The 15627-nt window shown below is 37.4% G+C and overlaps 1 protein-coding gene across 13 annotated transcripts in view; it reads right to left on the bottom strand.

The window, feature by feature from the left end:
• Nucleotides 1-1056: 1056 nt before the first annotated feature.
• Nucleotides 1057-15627, bottom strand: part of fat1a (FAT atypical cadherin 1a) — a 78541-nt gene continuing 63970 nt past the window's right edge. For 3 of the 13 annotated variants that reach the window (XM_043242903.1, XM_043242931.1, XM_043242908.1), the window contains 12 exons: nt 14765-14962; nt 12798-13620; nt 12575-12706; nt 12171-12328; nt 10137-10593; nt 9893-10046; nt 8213-8323; nt 7069-7715; nt 6821-6958; nt 4439-4498; nt 3982-4017; nt 1057-2716 (listed from right to left, as the gene is read on the bottom strand). In XM_043242903.1, coding sequence (XP_043098838.1) covers nt 2043-2716; nt 3982-4017; nt 4439-4498; nt 6821-6958; nt 7069-7715; nt 8213-8323; nt 9893-10046; nt 10137-10593; nt 12171-12328; nt 12575-12706; nt 12798-13620; nt 14765-14962 — 3588 coding nt within the window. In that variant the 3' untranslated portion in view covers nt 1057-2042. Of the gene's footprint in view, nt 2717-3981; nt 4018-4438; nt 4499-5768; nt 5815-6084; nt 6146-6820; nt 6959-7068; nt 7716-8212; nt 8324-9892; nt 10047-10136; nt 10594-12170; nt 12329-12574; nt 12707-12797; nt 13621-14764; nt 14963-15627 lie in introns of all 13 variants that reach the window. The other 10 variants (XM_043242940.1, XM_043242949.1, XR_006251239.1 and 7 more) reach the window with 9 other exon arrangements.

The raw sequence follows: 15627 nt of genomic DNA, 5'->3' as shown, positions 1-15627 counted from the left end.
TATAATTAACTATACACTTTACCATTCATTAGACTTTAAAAATAACTTCCAATTTAAGTGAACTTAAAACATTCTGCACATAAACCCAACTAAATACAAGTAAATACTCATATCTATCTATCTATCTATCTATCTATCTATCTATCTATCTATCTATCTATCTATCTATCTATCTATTTATCTATATATATAAATATTGATTTCCTCTTTATTTTTTTATTCTCTATGAACAGACATCAAAGCAGCTGGTTATTAGTTTGTTTTTGGCTGCTATTTCTTGAAGAGTCATGACTGATGAACATGACGCAGATCTGACAAGCATCATATGTTCTCTCAACTCTCTTCATCCTTTCTGACCCATTTCAGTCTCTACTAATGATGGATGAGTTGAATCGGATGTGTTAGATGAGAGAGTTCTGAAAACCATTTCAACCTCTTGAGAAAAATAATACATTTATATAAATAAATTATTGCAAATATATATATATATATATATATATATATATATATATATATATATATATATATATATATATATATATATATATACACATACATACATTCACATTATTTAGAAAGAAATGATTATTGAAGCATTGTGTGTTGTTTGCTGTTGTAATGGTTCTGCTCTGGTTTTGTGTGGTTTGTTAGAAATCATTGTAAATAATGGTTTTTAGCCTATTATGATGGAAAATGGAATGGAAAAACATTTTTGCTGTTTAATATTTTTTCTGTTTTCTAGAATGACAAAGCATTTATTTTGTAAAATGATTATAAAGAAGTATTTTGATCAAATGATCGCAGCCTTGCATAAGAAATGTCTTTCAAAAACACTAAACAGCTTTTGTTCAATTACTCATTATTACCACAATGGAGCTGTTCCTATTTCTATAAAAAATTAAATAAACTACTACTAAGGGTCCTTAAGATGTCTGTTTCCCTTGTTGCTGACAGCTCTGATTACAGATCAACAGATTCAAGCATTGATCTCCCTTTATACTGTAAATCAGAAGTATTTGAAGTATGAAAAGTAAATGAATGCATGCAAGACAAACACCCATTTTAGAGAATAATTTATTGCCAGTAGTAAAGCAGTTAAGCTAGTGGCAGTATTTAATAAAAATCATAAAACAAGACCATAGCATTGCTCACACACACGCAGACCCTGAAAAAGTCACATGTCTGTGAATAATCTCGCACTATAAATATATTGGGTCCCATTTTCATGGTCAAAAAATAAAGATGTTCCAAAGTCACAATTTACAAACAACAAATAAAAAAAAAAGAAAACATAACACATCACAAGAATATGCAGACGTCTTTCAGAAATGAACATGTTGAGACGACCACACATTCACAACCTTGACATTTTTTTATTATTATTATTATTTTTTTTTTTAAAGATTCTCTTATGCTTTTTTTCTTTGCCTGTGAATGAACGTACAGTAAGGCTGATAATGACACACCATTTGAGTCGGTACACTATTTTTCCTGTCTTTCTTTTTTGGAAAAAAAAGCAAAACATATCTACAAAAACCTAATAAAACCTTGAAATCAAAACTGTACATTAAAATTTACATTACAAATGAATGAGGATTTGTATAAAAAAAAAAAAAGAAATCAGTTTGCATGGTTATCACCTTGATGCTCGAAATGATGCTTCTCTCCCAATATCCAAGACGATATATCAGTTATATTTTCTGTGTGAATTGTACATCTCAGCATGATCTTGTGCACGATGATCGACGTATTATTAAATGGCACAGCCACGTTCTCCCAATACTGTTAAATAATAATATTATTAATAACAGCCCACAGGAGCTAGCCAAGAGAACTCATGTTTAAGCAAGTCTTTTCAAAACCTCTCTCTCTCGAGTGAGATACAGATGTATACAACGTGTGCGTTTGGATGTTTGGCATTTACGTTAAGTGTAAGACTACGTTTGTGTACCGTGTATGTGGTGTGGTTATGGTTTAAACACACAGTCAAGTCTCCTGTAGCAGGGTTTCATTTAGGCACTTTTGATATTCTGGATCCAGTGTCAGACTTCAGTATGCTGCTGATGTTGAGAGTCCAGCGGCGGTATGACGAGCCTCTGAAACTGCGCTCCCTCCTCCTCTCCACCGCTCTCGTAATCGCTTATCATCACTTCTGACTCCTCGCAGCAGGCGGACATGTCCGAGCAGGACGCCGTGGACGTGTACAGCGACAGCGACATGTTATCGGCAGCAGGGGGATCGAAGTCACAGCCGTAGCCCAGCGGGAACCCTCCGCGCCGGTAACCGCCGGTGGAGGACGACGTGATGGTGCTGGCGGGGTTGGTCTGTGGTTCGGGGTCCGACGAGTAATGGTGGTGAGGAAGGAATTGGGTGAGGCTGTAGAGTTGGGGTAAGGGCGGGCGCTGGCGGACTCCGGTGCCTCCGGGACTGGAGGGGGCGCTGTTTAACGCTCGCGCGGTAGGCTGCAGTGTGTCATAGCGCTCTCCGTACTCTGGCACGGGCGGAGGAGGGGGCAGGTCATCGTGGGGAGGAAAGTCATCGGGTGGGGGTGGGAAGTCGCTTTCGATGTCGTATCCGCCGGGATAGTAGTCCGTGTCCAGCAGGGCGGGGTCACTGTAAAGGGTGGGTGGGGCCTCCACTACCTCATACTGAGGAAACTCCTGGATTCCAGGAAGTTGAACGCTCGGCATCCAGTCAGATGTGTCCCAATGATAGCCTGTCAGACAAAAATGTATAATAAATACCACAGTACCACTATACGAAAAAAAAAAAAAATATTATGATTAGATTAGGTTACAAACTGAAAAAAATGCTGGAGTCAATTCAACCTCAGAGAGGTTTAATTTTGAAAATGGCATATTATGACCTATTTTACTTAGTATTAACTCTTTGTCGCCGTAGGTTTTTTTTTTTTTTTTTATAATTTTCGAGGAATTTGACTAAAATTGAATGGCCTCTAGAACAGTTTGTTGTATGAATATCTGAACATGCATCTATTTTATTCTAGCTTCAAGCTAGAGGCAGAAGATCGCTTCCATCAGCACTCCTAAAGCTTTCACAGTTCTTTACCACTTCCTGGATTGACATTTCACTCTCTAATATTACAGAGGTTTCATTTATATACTGCTTTTAAACTCACTCAGCGCCCCTAGTGAAATTTCTGTGTTTGGCTGGGAAGTGTTGTCTTGTGAACAACAGAATATTCTGTGTTTGGTGGTGAAAGAGTTATAGTAGTAAAAAACACAGAAGTTGAGCAGGAAATTAGTAAAATGATGCTAGCTCCCAATCCCTACTTTTAAAGCTTCTGGCATAACACTTATTACACTAACGTTAAGTTACATCATAAAGACGTTTTTATTTAGAAGAACATGCACTTATTTCTATTACTTATTTTTATTCCGTGAACAGAAGTTGAATTGACTTCAAACCACTCAATTAATACCAGCCAAGTCATGTAAAATCAAAACATGCAACGTCAGTATCACACCAACACAATGCAGATCATTCAGCGCGGCACAGATATTTCACACACCACACATGTACATTTAACTCTGAGTATGTCTATTGTTTGTGAACAACCTTGACAATACGACAGTTAGTCAGTTTTTCCAAATATCCATGTCTCCATTGTATTATTAGAGAGAGTGTTTTATTATGGATTATTATGGATTTTAAGGTCATTTTTGGGAGACGACACCAAGTTAAACCTAGAAACACTCTCACACGCAAACACATACAAAAACGTTTTATCACACAAAGCTGTGAAAAAAATTGCACAAACCCCATTCATCTGTAAATACCAATATTACTGAGTTGATTTAAAAAGGGGAGTTAATTTGACACAATTTTTGTCACAGATTTTGTGGACATGCAGAGTTTTGTTATATCGAAGGGTGTAAACCAAGCCAAAATAAAACAACAACAACAAAAAAAATGAATCGAAAGGCTTCAGGCAAATTGTACAAAGTAAAAATAAATCACCTCTTGGGTTCTTGTGTTCATGAGCCGAGAAAGACTCTTTAGATAAAAGGCAAACAGAATTGCAGAGAAAAGAGAGAAAGAGAAAATGTCAAATACTATGAGATTGAAAAACACTGGAAAAAAAGAGTGCAGGACAAGGTGTATACAAATGTAGGAAACATAAATGTATGAGACGATTTTTATGCCATTTGCTTGCACAGAAATATAGTGGTGATTGCATTCTTGGCAAGATTGCAATTTTCCACCTCAAATTAGCCTGAACAATCATGTGCCACTGAAATCAAATGAGGCACCTGATTGGCTAATGAGGCATTCGATTGGTTTGATGTGATTAGTCATTTTTAATTTCTTTGTCTTTGTGGATGCGATTTAGGTGAAGAAAATGGCATTTTGGAGACCCACCAAACACTAAAGAATCAGATACCCAATAATCAGTATTGAAGCAGCAAAATACTACCTTCTTTCTCCACCGAGTCAACAACAGAGCTGACAAGGTGGATTACTGTCACTAGGGAGGCTTGTAAAAAGGGCAGATAAGAGAGATCTAACATTAATTTTTCAGAAGTAAACATGACAGGAAAGAAACACTGGAAGGCAAGATTGCAAGGGAGAGAGGAAACAGACGAAAGTGTTTCTTACGATGAGACATTGCATTCTGACATCTGACAAAACTGATGGATTTGAACTGATTGACTGGCACTGTCAGAACAACAGATACTAACTGGATTTATGGGATTTTGGCTTCTGCCAGGGTGTGATCTTAAGGGATGGGTTAATGGGAGAGGGAATCGGTTGTGTAGATAAAGCACACGTCTGAGTTGAGCTCTGGTGGAGGACAGTGGGAGTGACGGCTGATGTTGTGCTCATGATTACATACATTAAGAGAGTGATGAAAGGAAGGATCAGGAAAATTCTCAAAGATAAAAGAGAACAAAGACACTCCTGGCCCCAAACCAAAACTAGCAGACGGAGAAAAATGAAAGAAGAAGGGTTCAAGCTTTAGAGGAATACGCAGGTACATGGCCAAAAGGAAATATGAATAATCCATTCAATATAACGCATTAGTGTTCATCTGAGATTCAGTGGGGGAGTTGTTAGGTCAAGGTCAGGGGTTGAAAAGGTCAAATGAGGGTCAAGTGTCAATGGTTAGGTGACTGCAGTCCCTTTCACATGACTCACGTCAGGTTGTGCAAAATGACAGATTAGGTTTAAAAAGTTGACTTCTTTTAGAGTTATTGCTGTTATTGTCTTTTTCAGTGATGTTTAAATAAAGAAAACTGAGAAAAAATTTAACTACTGATGCTAAAAAAATCTAAACTTGCTAGATGACCATCTTGAAGTGCTTCTAACTAAAACTATACATTTTTTTGTAATTGAAATGAAGTTTCATTGAAAATATAAATATATTTAGATCTAAAACCTACTGAAATAAGAACTACAACTGAAATAAGAAAATATTAAATAAGAAAAAAGCATATACATTTACTAACATTAAAGGAAAAGACGAACTAATTCAAAACAACAACAAATCCCAAGTTTCAATACATTTCTCAACACAACTATCATATGTTGCTTTGAACAGTCAGTAAAAAGCTGAAGCTATTACAAAGTACTATTGCAAGACTTGAGCTTAATGCAAAGTAGTGCATAGATATGCTATAACTTGACAGTTTTTTCCATACAGTTCTGTCATAAGTCATGTGAAAAGGTCTTCAGATACAGGAATCAGGATCAACAGAATCATTGTGCTGTGTATGCTGGAGACCCATCATGTGTACTTTTCATACCCTGCTTTTACACTCTGAGCTGATGCTGTCTTCAACCATCCACTGGCTTCATTAAGAGACACAAAGAAAGGAAGGGGGAAAAAGAAGAGAAAAGATCCAAAATATGAATTTCACAAAGAGAACTAATAAAGATACTATATAGGTCATTCTCAGATGTTGCCTTGAAATGATGAAAAACTTATGAAAAGTTGCTCTCGGCAATGGAAAAAGACGAGGGGGCTTAGAGGGAAGACAAGCTTTCTTCTTTTTATGCATTGAGAATTTTGCAGGGCCTTTAGTGATCGCTTCCTTCCACCGTGGGCGAGTGTTCACTTACGAGCAGGCCTCTATTTAAAACCTTGCTCGGTGTCTGTGGTGAGATTTGATCCAAATGGGAGCTGAAGCCCCAGTGCAGCGATAAAGAAGAGAGAGAGAAACGACATAACACATGACCCAAAAACATATCACCCTTTACACTCGGTTACATCAGTAAAATAAAGACAGAGAGGGATAACAGATGTTAAAAAAAAAAACTGTATAGTTGTCTGTAACTGAAAGAGCATGCAAGAGATTTAGTTTATGTTTGGAATAGAATACTAGTAAAGTTTATACACTATATACAGTAGTATGTAGAATGTTGAATGAATAAAAATAATGCCGGATACAGGTTGTCGGTGTCATAGTTTGTCACTGGACCGGGGAAAAAATAAAACTGTAATGCTATATTGTCCTTGAAAGAGCAAGTTTTTGAAACAAACGTTATATACACACACACACATCAACATTTGAAGTGAATCAAAAAAGTTCAAGGCAAGAACGAATTTTGCTTCACAGCATCCGAGTATTTCCATTCCAAACATTGTCTTTTTTTGTCTGCTAAAGTATGTAACATTCTTTCAATATTCATATTTCTATCTTGTTTACATAGAAATGTACAGCATTAATCATCTGGAAAAAACCCAACTCATAAGAACATGTCACAGAAGTATTTGACTTATATTCTGCAGTTTAACTGGTCGGTTATGATCTATAAGACGAGTAAAAGAAAATTCTGCATTCTATTCCATACATACCATTGTCGTCACATGACTCGGACTGGAAGGAGCTGAGAGAGTGGACCTCAGACATGCTGCCTCTGGTGTTGTAAGGATGACAGGCACTGTCCTCTACTGGTTTCTTATTTAGACACGGATCCAAGTCCACTACTTTAGCTGCGGGGAGAGAGAAACAGAACTTTCCCTCACTTTCAGAGACCATAAAATAGATTGCCTTACAAGTCACAAGCATGACATTTGGATTCCAGGTGGGTTTCTGTACATACCATCGTAATCATAGTCCCAGCTGGGCTTCTGTATGGAGTCACTGTCAGACACTGAGTTGGAGGGTGGGGGAGGAGGCAGGTTAGGTGCTACACTACAGACAGCCACTGTCTTCCTGTGACCGTGCACTGAATCAGGGTTGAATGTGCTGAATTCTGGATGCTCCGGTATGGCTGAGCCTTCGAATGAGTTGCGGTCCAGATTGTTGCGGGAGTCGCTTGGAATGCTGGGAGTGTAGGAGATAGGCCGTACGGGGACCTGCGGCGGGATGTCGGAGTAGATGTTCTTGTTGAGTTTGGCGTCAAAGTACGGCCGATGGAGGAAGGCATGCGAGGCTCCTGTGCCTATGCCAAGCTTGTCGTCATCGTCAGATTTGGACTTTGAGCGCCGGCAAACGCGCTTGCGAACCACGACGAAGAGTAGGACGAGAAGGAAGATGCTGGCAACGAAGACAACGATTCCGATTACTTCCTCCAGGCCGATGTTCCAAGAGGTGGAGACAAATTCGTTGCGTATTTCGGAGCGGAGTTCACAATGTCGCCCACTGTAGCCCACAGAGCAGTTACAGTTGAAGGAGCCGTACGTGTTCTGGCAGTGACCACCATTGCCACAAGGGTTTTTTAGACACTCGTCTACATCACTCAGGCACCTAAACACACACATACAAGCATGTACTGTAAATACAGATTTATGTAATGAGATTTATGTAATGTTTCTTAAAGACGTTTCTAATGCTTGCCAAGACTGTGTTTGTTTGATCAAAAATACAGCAAAAACGGTAAAAACTATTTGAAACCAATTTTTTCTTTGAATATATTATAAAATGTAATGTGTACCTGTAATGACAAAGATGAATTTTTAGCAGTCATTATCCCATGAAAGTTGAGAAGTCACTCTAATATGCTAATTCCAATAAGATTTTTTTGTGGAAACCATTGTACTTTTTTAGGATTCTAACAGCATTTACTTAAAATGGAAATCTGTCACTTTTAATCCAATTAATGCTTCCTTGCTGAATAGAAAATACTAATACTATTCTTTCATTAAAAAGTCTCATCTAGGTATAATTTCAAGAGAAGTAGCATCTCATAAAGAAGCTTTTCATTATACCCATTTAATATATGTTTATTAGATCAAAAGATGTACCTGTCTCCTTGGAAACCCAGCTCACACTCACACACAGGACCATCCAGGCTATCAATGCACTTTCCGCTGTTTTTACATGGGTTATCTGTGCAGTATGGACCCAGCTGACACCTGGAAGGAAATTACAAAGAGCCAAAATGTCATTCAGAAAGTTCACACACACACAACTTTAGATAAACTTTAAATAGGAAGAACTTTGTTTGCATAGTTTTTAATTGGGGTAGAAATTTCTCGAAGAGAAAATTGATTTTGTCTTACTGAATTAAATCTGATTATCAATCACATTGCCTCCCAAAGCTTCTGATTAAATTTCCAATTTAATAGGAATTACTGAGAATGCCGCATGGATTTGTGAAGTATTTCTTTTAGTTTGAGTTGCACCATGCATATTAATGAAGTTTAATTTATGAAAATATCGTCAGAGCTTTTATTTGGCTACACATGGAGTATACAACATTTTTTATTAAATAAAAAAATAACTATTTTAATGAAATTTTAAACCTTACAAATAATTTGAGGAACGTTATTTGATGCTATGAGGTCAAACACACATTTTAATTTCACTTAAAATAGTATTAGGACAAAATCAGAGATTTGATTTTTAAAATGAAAAGTAGACATTTATAAGAGTGCCATATAATTTAAACAGTGTACAGTTGTCCCAAAAATACCTGGACACTTAAGCCACTCAAACAGGGTATGATTGTTATTGGACAATTTATCAAAATATTTTTTTAAACAAAGATAGCACATGTTCAGAATGATCAAAGTTTAAGTTATCAAACAAGATACAATATTAATATTCAAAGTAGGGATGCACAGAAATGGAAATTCTTGGCCAAAGCCGACCAAAATGAAATACTGAACATGGGTTTTCTCATTTTTCACCATATATTCTGCCAACTGTTTTCATCATTAAACAAACTAAATAGCCAAAATGAGCTTTATATTGTTTTGTGTAGCATTTCAAAGAAAACTAAATAAATTAGCTACAAAAAATGTACAAAAACTATTTCTGGACATTTTTGAGACCCCCTATTGAAAAAAGCATGCATATTTTTACTGTACAAATAAATGCAGCCTTGCTGCGCGAAAGAGAAATCTTTGAAAAATATTACACATCCCAATCTAAATAGTTGTTAGAATAGGCTACATGTGTGTTTTATAAAACATTACAGTCTGCAGTTTATTTACTACTCGTTTGAAGATATGTCTCAAATTCAGTCATCAACCAGCCATAGCCACCCTTGCTCTTCTCATTGGAGACATGGGATGCAGTACTAAACAGTCACTGTTGCTTGTAATGACTGTAGCATCTTTTAATTGCTTTTACACAGTCAACATGTTTGCTGCATTAGCACGCACCTATATTTAATCATATCACGCCAATGTTCGGAATAATTTATTCAATCTTTTCGCTTATTCTGAAATAGCTTTTTTTTCTTCTGTTTTTTGCCAAACTATTTAGGGTGCCAAACACTGGGTACATCCCTAGTTCAAAGTACCTGAAAGTACCTTTTTAAAATACAGAAATGTTTTCTGGTCAAACATGCATGTATATAGATAATGCAATGACTTGCATATACTAAAAATGCCCTAGATTTCACATCATTTGCTTGCAGGTACAATGAAAGTATTGCTCAGTGTAATTGTAGTGATCACAAGTGTATGTGTTCTCACCGCTGGCCAGAGTATTGTCCTCTGCACTGGCAGTAGAAGTCTCCTCCTCGTGGGATACATGTGCCTCCATAGAGGCAGGGATTAGAGGCACAGGGGCTGATAGTGACTTCACAGTGAGTGCCCATGAAAGCGGCGGTGCACTTGCAGAAATACCCTATAACACACAATAGTACACGGCGTATTAAATCAGTGCTATATTTGACTGACTCGATTCAAAAAGAAACCAAAAAAAGGCCACACATACCTCCATTAGGCAGCGATGAACATGTGCCTCCATTGGTACAGGGGTTACTGGAGCAGCCCTGGAGTGGAGGAGCCAAGCTGCATCCGGGAGCCGCCTCGACCAGCTCCTCCAAGACTGAGTGAACTCCTCGAACCTGAGATAGTGGCAGCTCCCTCCCATTAAACACGATCCCCTCCAGACAACCCCGCAGACCGTTTACCACAAGTCTTCCAGAGCCGGATGTTGGCCGTGCATGTCCCCCAAAGTACATGCTGGTGTCCAGGTTGAGGGTGCGGAGGGTTCCCGGGGCTTTGCCAGATGCGGCGTGGACCTGATCTAGAACCAGTCTAGCGTAGTTACCATCTACCTCAAGAGAGACAGTGTGCCACTGTCCGTCACTGACCTGGGTACTGTGCACGGACACCACACCAGGACCACTGCCGCAGTCAAACTTGTACTGCAGACGGCCGTTCACAATCTGAAACATACACCGATAGGTTGTCTTTTATGCTGCCCATTTATAAAAATGCCAGGGGTCAATTAAATTATTCAGTATCTCAAATCCACATTTAGCCAATTGACAGACAAAATGTTTTAAATGGTCATTGATACATTATTACATTTATTAAAAATAAATAATTCTCAAAATATATTATATTTATAAAATAAAAAAATACGAATTAACATGTTTTTATCAGATTTTTAACACGTTAAAAATATTTAACGCAGGGGCGGAGGATTGGTCACAGAACAAAGAATTAATCTATTAATCAAAGGACAAAGAAAAAAATATGAAATAACTTTTATAGCTTCAAGAATGAATCTATATTTAATTTAGAATGTGTCTGATAATTTCAATTTCTATATTTCTGCTGAAGGGCACAAGTAAATATGACATTTATTATAATTGGTTACATGAAGATTATTTTAAGTTCACTTAAATTAGAAGTTATTTTTTTGTAGTCTAAATAATAAATTGAACAGCTCTCAATTATACTGTAATGCTGAATGCAATCAATCAAGGGTTAAATATTTTTTATAAAGAAATCAGTATTGGTATTACAATAGCTTTAGGTGAAAATTGTTTTAAGTTATTTTAAACATTAAAATTGATAGCTCTGTAATGTTGAATGGTAAATCAATGATTAAATAGCTACTAGGGGAAAAAACTATTCCAGAGACAACAGAGTGATGCTGGCCTTCAGTCACAAAACAGATGACATTATACAAATATTAAAAAATGTACTGTCTTAAAGTTGTTTGTACATTAATTTATGACTGAATGTGAAATTATTGCAATATAAAAGTATATTTAAAACTTTACTGTTATTTGGGATTCTGTTAATGTAAGAAAAATCTATTCATTAATGAATTAATTTACATTTTTATTGTTTTTATTATTTTTATATATATATATATATATATATATATATATATATATATATATATATATATATATATATATATATATATTAAAAACTTGTCCATTAAGTTGTATGTTGTATGCATAAATATATAAAAGAAGTTCTCTCCAAACCTATCAAGTCACCTAAATAGGCAAGCAAGGTCATTTAAAGCACATGCAATGTTTTTGGGCATGCTATTTTTTGCATCACGGGCATATTCTGTGTCAGCACCATTTTTTGACAGAAAATTAGCTTATGATGGCCAAAAATGTGTGCCAATAAAAATGAATGTCCAAGTAGGCAGTTTATCAGTTATTTTTAAACAGCCAAAAAGATGACTCTGTGAAGTACTTCAGGTGTGATATTAGAGTATTCTGGCAATAGCGGATTGATTAAACATGAAATGAGGAATGATTCTTCAGGAATAAGCAGAAACAGATTATTATAATGTAAGTGCGGGGAGATGACACTGCTCGCATCTGAGTCCCAGACTCCTATTTGCTCTTTCTGTCAGCTGTGTGGTTTTCCCTCACCAAAGTGGAATGCGTGAGAAAGAGCTCCCCTCTCTTCTCCCAGCTCCAGAATAACTCTCTTTCTGTTTTCTCTTCTTTTTTTGGAAGGATTGAGGGGGTTAAGAGTACACACTCACCTCCAGTATGCTGTAGTCTGTGCCTTTGGCATACATGACAGTAGCGTGGGTGGAGAATGTTCTCAGTCTGAGGGACAGCTTCATTTCTTCCTTATTCTCGTTCTCCATCAGCCTGTATCGTGCATATCCGTTTCCGCTGAATGTCAATGACTGACGCTCTAAAACACAGAGCAAACTTGTAATGTTATCATAATGTCCACACATATTGCAGCAAACCTAAATGTCTGTTTCATGAACATAAGTGCTTGCAATGCCATAAGAAACACAAACCAATCAGAATGCAACATCATATTCAAAATATTAAACACTTAATAGAGATACTTTGAGCAGGTAGCACTAGTAAATAAATAGGACCTCAGTATGGTTAATAGACAGTGTACGTTGCAATATGATGCGTTTCATACCTGAGCACTCTTCCTGTTTTCCCTCAGGACAGATGCATTTGAATTTGGTGTGTGTGGGGTCTTCTACACAATCCATGCCATCAGGACAGGGGCTTCCCTCACATAATTTACTCAGGACAGGACACTCAGCTCCTATAATCACACAAAAACATTTTTTATCATAACTCCAGACTGAAAATTAAATATATCTTTGAAATATCTGGTGTTTGTATATTCGTGTTACCTTCACAGAGACATTTGGGGGTACGCATGTGACGTGGCGTAACAAAACTAATCCTAGCCGTGCTGTAGGCCGACACTGCTCCCGTCTCCAAGGAAACCGTTTCTTGGCAGTAACTAAGAGGACAGTCCAACCCAGCACAGAGTTTCTTTACAACTCGTACAATACGGACTCCAGTCATCTCTTCGATTACCCCAACTGAAGCATTCAGCTTCCTGTACACCACCTCCTGGGGCTGGAATGGACTTCCTGACCTTTCTAGAGCTAAAAGTACTTCCAGGTCACCAGAGGCATCGGCAGCAGGCTGCAAGCTTACTAACTGCACATCTGTGCGTCGGACACCGGCAATGTTCCGTAAAGCCCGTAAAAAGTTACGCCAATAATCTCCGATAAACTCCTCCGGTGCTATTGCGGAGAATCGTACAGCGATGGAGTTGTTGAGCGCTTGTGCTGTTGCCTGCCGAATGTGAATATTGACTCGGGCAGCTGCAGTAAAACGGCCATCTGTCACTGTGATGTTAAGGACGTATTGACCAGCATCCAGATTCCCACGGGCTACAAGCTTCCCATCAGCAGGGGAGACAGAGAAGAGGCCAGTGTTTTCGGAGGAAGAGGAACTATCGGGTGCGAGGCTGTAGGTTAGAGTGTCGTAAACATCCTGATCGGTGGCGTGGATTTTACCCAAGACCCCACCTGAATATTCGTCTGTTGCTGTGGTGATGAATATGTCCAGGGGAAGAATGACAGGCGGGTAGATACTCTCCTCGATCAAACGCACACTCACAAATGCTGTGGAGACCAATGGTGGCCGACCACTGTCTGTTACCTAGAGCAAAAGATTTACAGATTTAGGATTCAGAATGGCAACAATAAGAAATGCTTATCATTATAGTTTCATACTTAGGGGTCAAGGTTTACTATTTTGGGGATTGGGCATTAAAACACAAATTTTAAACAATAGTAATAATGATGTTTGCTTTAGCAAGCACTGGTAAGTATTTACAGAAGTGAGAACTCCTAGAAAAGTCTAAGTTCAAACCAGTTAATTGTTTTCATACCTCTTGTGATATATCTCACTTTACAGCACAGAACAGCAAGCACCATAAATGGTGTTAACTAAAACAATAGATTATTAGTCTTCTAACATATGGTGCCAAATTATCAAGTCAGCAGTTTGAAGTGAAATTGAGTATTAAGGGCAGAACGACTTTCGCACTTATTATCAGCCTCTACGTGCAAAATGTGCAGTCACAGTCAATAGAGGGAGCACTCGAGCCTGGATTTACTCTTTAAACAACAAACAGCTGCACAAGTTCGAGTCTGGCTCATGTTATTTACTTCTGTTCCGTCCTCTTGTACCTATCACTTTGCCTCCCATTTCACAATCCCTAGTTATTTTGCAAAATGAGTGCAATTTGTAGCTCTATTTAAAACACATGCATATAACTTTGTCGACAATGTATTCATTCAAAGGCTAGAGATTGTGTCTCATGCAATACATCAACCCTGTTATCATAATAAAAAGTTTCATAAACCAAAAATATGCATAACAGCATTAAAAATGTTGGTTTCTTAAATAGCACAAAGCAATTTATTAAGACTTAAAGACATCTTTTGTTTTTAAATCTTACAAAAACTACCTTAAATGTATCAAAATTGAAAAGTGGTCCATTGCATAGAACGACCTCCTACTGAACAAAGAACACAGAACACCTAAAAGAAGAGGAGACTGGGAACTAGACAGCTGTAATGATTTTCTCACAGGTCCTCTCCTCTGCTCAGGTTTTCACTGCTGCTCCTTCATCATACTCTATTGACCATGCCTGGCCTGTGTGGGGAGTACTGAACAAGCACTGCTTCACCTCAGCTCTACTATTCATCTATCCTTTCAGACCTCCAGTGAAAACTGAACAAGACCCCTACAGCTTCAGTGAGAGTTAGAGAATCAGAGGGAGAGATTGAGGTCTCACCTGGGCCTGTAGGAGGTAGAACTCTTGGGTCTGGCGGCTCAGAGTTGCCGCAGAGACCAGCACGCCCTGAGAAGTGATTTGAAAGGCATCGCCCTCATTCCCACTGATGATAGAAAATGTGAAAGGAGGTCCATTGTGGGAGGCATCACGGTCAGACACGGTCAGCTGGAGAACACTGCTACCGACTGGCTGGTTCTCCTATACAACATATGCAAAACGTGTTTAAAGGTTTTATAATTTAGACCTACAACATTCACACTTTTTTCTAACATCTTAAGGCAAATTTGGCATGTAACAATTTTTACAGCTCACATTGAGAAGCTATGATTATATTTAATATGAGCCAGCAAGCACAGACATATCTGGTGACTAATAATGATTTTTTCCTTAGAGCAATGTTTCAAAAGGCAAATGGGAACATTTTCGAAATGCATTTAATTTCCATGATGGTTTTTAGTGAAACACAATAAACTGCAAAAAATAATGTATTATATTATGTAATGTATAATAATTTTCTAGGGCATAAATTATAATCTACTATCTATTAATTTTTGGTGCATCATAAAAAAGTAGACCAGAATATTATTGTTACTGTTTTTGGTCAAGGTAGTTCATTAATAAGTTAATGTACATTTTTATAATTTTTATGAATATACATTTGCTTTTTTTACTTATTTCAGTGATTTCTTAAAAAGATTTTAATTATCATTTATATTTTTAACTCTTTCATTTTAGTTTAAGTTTTAGTAATTTAACATGCTTTTATTTATTTTTTTATACAATATTAACATTATTTCATATTAAACTAAAAACTAAAGATTTGAAAGCTTGGGTGTTCCATTTTTAATTGCATTTCTTTACTA

This window comes from Puntigrus tetrazona, chromosome 1, assembly GCF_018831695.1.
Source record: "Puntigrus tetrazona isolate hp1 chromosome 1, ASM1883169v1, whole genome shotgun sequence".
Classification (NCBI taxonomy): Eukaryota; Metazoa; Chordata; class Actinopteri; order Cypriniformes; family Cyprinidae; genus Puntigrus; species Puntigrus tetrazona.
The sequence above is the reverse complement of the archived record's forward strand: the minus strand, read 5'-3'. Positions and strand labels throughout refer to the sequence as shown.